We start from the raw sequence: 7884 nt of genomic DNA on the forward strand, positions 1-7884 counted from the left end.
ATATATATATATATAGTTATTGTGTATATATATATATATGTATATATATATATATATATATATATATATATATATATATATATATATATATATATATATATATACACAATAACTTGATTTACAGTTGTAGGAATTTGATAAAATAAATTCAAGCAACTTTATATTTTTAATAATATAATACAACATTTTCAGTTTAGTTTTATCAGATACAGGAAGTTGACTGAATGTTGCATCAAGTCATGTTTTGTAGTGCAATATACTTGACATTACAAGTTGACTAAACTCAAAATAACTCAGTCAAAGCAACAAAAAAAGTGTTGTCCTTACTCAGTCAACCCATCTTGTTGCTTTGACTAAGTTGAGCTCAGTTAACAATTTTTTTTTAAGTGTGGTCTCACCTCGTGGCCCATACCTCAAGAGAAGACATTCCGGCTATCTGGAAAACAGAAGAAGGGAGGAAATAAAACAGTCAATGTTTAGGTGCAAAAACAATTTAAGAGAAGTGTCAAGAACAAGCTTCAGGCTAAAATGAAAAAGAGAAAAAAAAGCAAATGAGGGAAGGGAAATCTACAGCTGACAAAAGGGGCTCAAGCATCATACATCAAGCACTTGTTACCTCTACCGGTGCTTGTGATTGCACATGACTGCAAACAAGTCAGTGATAAAAATCTCAAGAAAGATGAGAGCGATCAGGCCGACTTTAAAGATCATCAATCACCGCCCCGTAAGCTCCGATATTATTAGTTCAAGTAAAGCTGCACTCTTCCATTTTATGGACATCATAAAGGACTTTGGGGTGGGTGGAGGGGAGCAGGAGAGGAGGAGATCTCCCAGTGTTTTAACTAGACCTGGGATGGATGTGTTTGGAAAAGCAGACCGGATGGATGGACAGCACTAATGTAGTAACCCTGACGGAAAACACCTCCGCAGGGGGAGGAATGTGTGACGGGAGTGGGAGGTCTCGCGTATAAGATGTAAGTAGAAGTGGAGAGAAAAAAGACTCCTATTCTCTTTGAGCGGTGTAATATTTCAATGCATGCTGAGCATGTAAGGAGGGCTGGCTACTTGTCAAAAAAAGGTACTTTCAGACTATACTCTAATTTAAAAATATATATATATATATTTTTTTTTTTTACTAAAATAGTGAAGCATTGCAATTAGTTAGTTAGTAAATTGTATATGTACTGAATGAAGCCTAGGTTGATTATTAATACATCATTTAAAGAAATTATAAATTGTGCCAGCATCCAAAAATTGCCACATCAGTGTGTGTTTGTTTTCTTTGTTTTCCAATCGGAGTGCAAGAGGGTTCATTCTGTGCACGACTATCAGGCGTGTCCATCCATCCATCCATCTTCTTCCGCTTATCCTAGGTTGGGTCACGGGAGCAGCAGCTTAAGCAGGGAAGCCCAAACTTCCCTCTCCCCAGCCGCTTTGTTCAGCTCCTCCCACGTAGGGGGATCCAGAGGCGTTCCCAGGCCAGCTGGGAGACATAGTCTTCCCAACGTGTCCTGGGTCTTCCCTGTGGCCTCCTACCGGTCGGACGTTCCCTAAACACCTCTGTAGGGAGGTGTTCGGGTGGCATCCTGACCCGATGCCCGAACCACCTGATCTGGCTCCTCTCAATGTGGAGGAGCAGCGGCTTTACTTTGAGCTCCTCCCGAATGACAGAGCTTCTCACCCTATCTCTAAGGGAGAGCCCTGCCACCCGGAGGAGGAAACTCATTTCGACCCGTTTTTGGTCATAACCCAAAGCTCATGACCATAGATGAGATTGGGAACGTAGATCGACCAGTAAATTGAGAGCTCCTTCTTCACCAAAATGGATCGATACAGCGTCCTCATTACCAAAGACACCACACCGATCCACCTGTCGTTCTCAAGATCCAGTCTTCCCTCACTCTTGAACAAGACTCCCAGGTACTTGAACTCCTCCACTTGGGACAGGGTCTCCTCCCCAACCCGGAGATGGCACTCCACCCTTTTCCGGGCGAGAACAATGGACTCGGACTTGGAGGTGCTGATTGTCATCCCGGTTGCTTCACATTTGACTGTGAACCGGTCCAGTGAGAGCTGAAGATCTTGGCCTGATGAAGCCATCAGGACCACATCATCTGCATAAAGCAGGGACCTAATCCTGCAGCCACTCAGGCATGTATGTTCAATAACAAAATTAAATGGAGTAATTCCTCTTGTCAGTCATCCACAATCTTTGTCTCACACACACACACACACACACACACACACACACACACACACACACACACACACACACACAAACACACACACACACACACACACCACACACATGATGCACGGATAGAGCATTGCTTGTATCACGTGAGAAGCCCCGCAAGGTAACAGCAATTTTGAAGAAAACAGATAATTGCAAAGCCAAATGTGTGGGAATATTTCGGCACCAAACCGAATGAAAAAGATGACCCCATCAACACGAAAGTTGACTAATACAGCTTTTTCTAACTACATTTGTCTAATTACAGTCCGATTTTTTTCATTTTTGTATTAATTTTTACTGTTATTGTTTATTTTTTTTTTTTTATATAGGTATGTTATTTGAAAATACACAACTTTATAAATTTTATCTGACACATTAAGTGTATTTGCACAAAGTATTGGTATCGAATCTTATCAGAGCTGTATTGACGATACCAGCATGCATTTTACTATGGAAATCAGTGGTATCGCACAGTGTGCGATTTGTCGTCCAGTGCGATTAATATATAGAACATTATTATTATTTTTATTTAGTGGGTGTAGCTTATCGACTAGTGCGCAACATAATCCGGAAAATACGATAGTATCTTTACAATGTGCCACGGTGTTGTCTTCATTATAACACATGTATAAGACTTTTAAAGTCATTTGATAGTAGGCTAATATAACTTATATAGACACTTACATCATGTGTTGTCTTCATTTTAACACTTATATAAGACTTTTGAAATAATTTTGATAGTAGGCTTATATAACTTAAATAGACACTTACATCATGTGTTGTCTTTATTATAACACGTATATAAGACTTTTAAAGTCATTTAGATAGTAGGTTAATATAACTAATATAAACACTTACATCATGTGTTGTCTTCATTATAACACGTATATAAGACTTTTAAAGTCATTTTGATAGTTGGCTAATACAACTGATATAGACACTTACATCATGTGTTGTCTTCATTATAACACTTATATAAGACTATTAAAGTCATTTTGATAGTAGGCTAATATAGCTAATACAGACACTTGCATTATGTGTTCTCTTCAATATATATACGTTTTAAGTCATTTTGATAGTAGGCTAATATAGCTAATATAGACACATAATTCATGTGTTGTCTTGATTATAACACTTATATAAGATTTTTAAAGTGTTTTTGATAGTAGGCTAATATAGCTAATACAGACACTTACATTATGTTTTGTCTTCATTATAACACATATGTACAACGTTTTAAGTCATTTTGATAGTAGGCTAATATAGCTAATATAGACACATACATCATGTGTTGTCTTGATTATAACACTTATATAAGATTTTTAAAGTGATTTTGATAGTAGGCTAATACAACTAATATACACATTAACATCATGTGTTGTCTTCATTATAACACTTATATAAGATGTTTAAAGTCATTTTGATAGTAGGCTACTATAGATGATATACTTCATATGTTGTCTTCATTATAACACTTATATATACAACTTTTAAAGTAATTTTGATAGTAGGCTAATATAGCTTATATAGACACTTACACCATACACATTTTAATTTCCCCTCGGGGATTAATAAAGTATTTCTCTTCCTCATCTCATCTTTCTCATGTGTTGTCTTCATCATAACTTTTTAAATACACCACTGGTGCAACTGGACACATCCTCAGCGATGTAACCTAGGATCACAGGGGGTTTCGGGTCTTTCAACAATCAGACCCCCTCCCCTAGGCGACCCAGCCAGGGTTGATCAGGCCCCAGCCTGTGTCCAGGTAGCGCTACTGCCCTACATGCCACGCCTCTCCCCTCCTGATCCACAGCCACCTTGATGCCACTTCTGCTGCATCTGTGACTAACTTCATGGCCCTTTGCTGGCTGGCCCCTGTGATGCCAAGTATTCTGTAGGCCCTGCAGAGAGATTTGCCCACAAACCCTCGACATCCCACTTCAACAGGCCGGCACATCGCTCGCCACCCATTGCTCCGACACTCCTCCACAAGCTGAGAGTACTTTGCGCTCTTCCTCTCATTGGCCTCCTCCATACGGTCCTCCCAAGGCACTGTGAGCTCCAAGAGGATTACCTGCTTGGAGGCCACTGAGGTGAGCACAATATCTGGCCTTAGTGTTGTTTTAGCAACCACGTCAGGGAACTTCAACTGCTTTCCCAAATCAACTGACAGCTCCCAGTCGCGTGCTGTTGCCAACAGGCCAGACGAGGTGTTCCGGGCAGCCGGTGTTGACTTCTCCCCAGCTCTGATGAAAGCAGTACTCTTCACTGGGCGGAGGCTCTTGCTGTGACTGACTCCCCTGCAGATGGCATCAGCTATGGCCTTCAGGACCTGGTCATGTCGCCAGCGGTACCGCCCTTCACCCAGGGCTTTTGGACAACAGCTTAGGATGTGCTCCAAGGTTCCTCTCCTCTGTCAGAGGGGGCACCCTGGTGTCTCCACCTTTCCCCAGGTGAAGAGGTTGGATGGACTTGGCAGGACATCGTAGACCGCCTGGATCAAGAACTTTATTCGATGGGGTTTGGCTTTCCAGAGCTCGGTCCATGTGACCTTACGCTCTGATGCTTGTTCCCATCTCGTCTAGGCACCCTGTTGCCGCATTCCCGCCATCTGGCAGGCTCGCCTTTCCTCAACTCCTGCTCGCACTTCCTCGAGGATCAGTGACCTCTTCTCTTTCCCCTGCGCCTTATCTTAGCGAGGTGTTCTTCTGCTACCTAAGCCAGATCTCCCCTGCGCCACTGTTCCCACCAAAACCTTTTGCCGTAGCCTTGCCTCTGCAACATCCACAGCCTCGACAGCTCTCCACTTCCGCCCCGTCCTGACTTCAATCCCAGCCTGTACAACCTTTGGGTCACTGGACTCCCGATACTGTAGGAGCTCCCTGGACCGTGTCGCCATGAACTCCTCGCTCAGGCTGCTGATGGGGAGCTTCAGTTTGTTGTTATAACCGTATAGAGCAATGCTGCTCAGGCTTCGCGGCAGTCCTAGCCACCTGCGCAGGAACCTACTGACCCTCATCTCAAAGCCTTCCACCGGTGAAATGGGGACTTCGTACATCATGAGGGGCCAGAGGATCCGAGGGAGAATCCCGTGCTGGTAAATCCAGGCCTTGAACTTGCCAGGAAGGCCAGACTTATCCACCACGGTCAGCCAGGTCTCCAGGTCTTGGTTGGTCGATCTTGTGGAGGCTGCGTCTCTCAGGCTGCAATTAAACTCCTTTCCCAAGCTCTTCACAGGTTCCTCGGTGAGTGATGGTATTTTGGTGGTGCCAAGTGAGAAGCAGAACTTGCCAGTAACCTTTCCTTTCTTTAGCACTAGGGCCCTCGACTTGGCCGGCTTGAAGTTCATGCGAGCCCAGGAAATCACCTCCTGAAGGCCATTCAAGATCCACCTGCAACCTGGGACGGATGTAGTGGTCACTGTCAGGTTGTCCGTGAAGGCTCGGATGGGTGGCTGCCGGACTCCAGACCTGGAGAGGGGACCTTTGCACTGAACTTCCGCAGACTTCACCAGCATGTTCATGGCGAGCGCAAAGAGGAGGACTGAGATCGTACAGCCAGTGATGATCCCCTTTTCAAGCCTGTGCCAGTCGGTGGTTGTTTTTCCGGAGGAGACTCTTAGATGGAAGTTGGCATAGTAGTCCAGAATGAGGTCTCTGAACTTCTTTGGAATGTGATGCCGATTCAGTGCCTCTTCGACCAGCTTGTGGGGTATGGATCCATAGGCATTTTCGAGGTCCAGCCACAGAACAGCCAGGTCCCCCTTATTCTCCCTGGCTTCCCTGATGAGCTGAGTGACCACGCCTGTGTGCTCCAGATATCCAGATACCTCTGGGATCCCTCCTTTCTGGACTGATGTATCAATGTAGCAGTTCTTCAGGAGGTAGTCTGTCAGTCGCCTGGCCATGAGGCTGAAGAAGATCTTCCCTTCAACACTCAGCAACGAGATGGTTCGGAACTGATTGATGTTCTTAGACTTCTCCTCCTTTGGGATCCACACACCCTCTGCCTGCCTCCACTGGTCTGCTACCTTGCCCCTCCTCCAGATCACCTTCAGGATTCTCCAGAGTCTGTGGAGTAGTCTTGGACAGTTCTTATAGACCTTATAAGGTACTCCACTGGGCCCTGGAGCAGAGCTTGTCCTTGCCCTGCGGACCACCTCCTGGATCTCCTTCCAGCCGGGCTCTTTCCCATCGAAGTCAAGCGTTGGTGTTGGTGGATTGATCAAGGACATGCAGGGGCCTAGGTCTTGTTCTCTGCATCCATCGCTGTAAATTTGCTTGAGGTGGTGGTCGACCTCAGCTTTGGAGCAGGCCAGTCTACCGCTTCGCTTCTGTCCTAGCAGCTGTTTTGTGACTCCTAAGGGATTCGCCAGACAGGCAGCTCTCCTCCTGGACCTTTCCTTCCTCCTCCTCCTATGCCACTCCGCTCTCCTCAAGGTTATTAGCTTCTTGCGGATTATACAACGTAGTTCCGCAAGAGGCCCCCTATCCTCTTCACGTGCAACCTTGAACTGCTGTCTTAAACACTTCAGTTCCTGCCTGAGCTGATGGATTTTACTCGCTCTATTGTTCATGATGTAGGGGGGCTTCGCTGCCCGCTTCTCCTCAAGTCCAAACCTCTCAGCAGCGAGGCTGATGATGATCGTGGTCATCGTCTTGAGGCGTCGATCAGCGTCCCCTTTGGCTGTTGTTTCCAAGATGGTATCAGCATCTTCATCAAACTGGAGCCACTCTTTCTCCTTGCTAGCTTGGGGCCACTTTACCCGACGATGTTCTGATGTCCTGTGTGCTTCTGGTGGTTGCATCACCTGGAGGCTCCGGGCACTGTGGGGTGACTCCGGGCCTGGCTCTTCCTGCGTCTCACCAGGCGTAGTTCCTGTGCGCTGTGATTCTACCACCTTCTGCATACACTTCATCCTGGCCTGGTGGATCCGCAGGCCATGTCGGTTCTTGCATACCTTCCCACATATGCATTCCATAGTCGTCGTCGTGTTACCATTGCCATGTGTCGTCAACCTTTGATCCGTCCAGTGGGATTCTCTTCCGCCCCCCCTCTCGGGAATCCCTGGGGGTATATTTCCTGTAGGTCGATTCGTAGCTTGTTGTGGGTTCCTTCCTCTCAGAAGGTGCAGCTCGGGATGCTACCCCTCACTGCCCCGGTGCCGTCTTTCCGGGCTGTCCGCTGTCTCTCCAGCTGTCACCAATCTATACTTGGTGGTCAACCAGACTGTTCCTGGTAGTCACTGGTTGTCCCAGAAAAGCAACTTTTTAAATACACCACTGGTGCAACTGGACACATCCTCAGTGATGTAACCTAGGATCACAGGGGGTTTCGGGTCTTTCAACAATCAGACCCCCTCCCCTAGGCGACCCAGCCAGGGTTGATCAGGCCCCAGCCTGTGTCCAGGTAGCGCTACTGCCCTACATGCCACGCCTCTCCCCTCCTGATCCACAGCCACCTTGATGCCACTTCTGCTGCATCTGTGACTAACTTCATGGCCCTTTGCTGGCTGGCCCCTGTGATGCCAAGCATTCTGTAGGCCCTGCAGAGAGATTTGCCCACAAACCCTCGACATCCCACTTCAACAGGCCGGCACATCGCTCGCCACCCATTGCTCCGACACTCCTCCACAAGCTGAGAGT

At 46.2% G+C, this 7884-nt stretch overlaps 1 protein-coding gene across 1 annotated transcript; it reads right to left on the reverse strand.

Moving 5' to 3' along the window:
* Positions 1-394: 394 nt before the first annotated feature.
* Positions 395-7514, reverse strand: LOC133556908 (uncharacterized). Its single transcript, XM_061907260.1, is given in 3 exon segments — positions 395-436; positions 3995-4015; positions 4017-7514. Coding segments are annotated over 3 exon segments (3267 nt in total). The 5' UTR covers positions 7221-7514.
* Between the last annotated feature and the right edge of the window lie 370 nt (positions 7515-7884).

Source organism: Nerophis ophidion, linkage group LG07 (assembly GCF_033978795.1).
Source record: "Nerophis ophidion isolate RoL-2023_Sa linkage group LG07, RoL_Noph_v1.0, whole genome shotgun sequence".
In the NCBI taxonomy this organism is placed as follows: domain Eukaryota; kingdom Metazoa; phylum Chordata; class Actinopteri; order Syngnathiformes; family Syngnathidae; genus Nerophis; species Nerophis ophidion.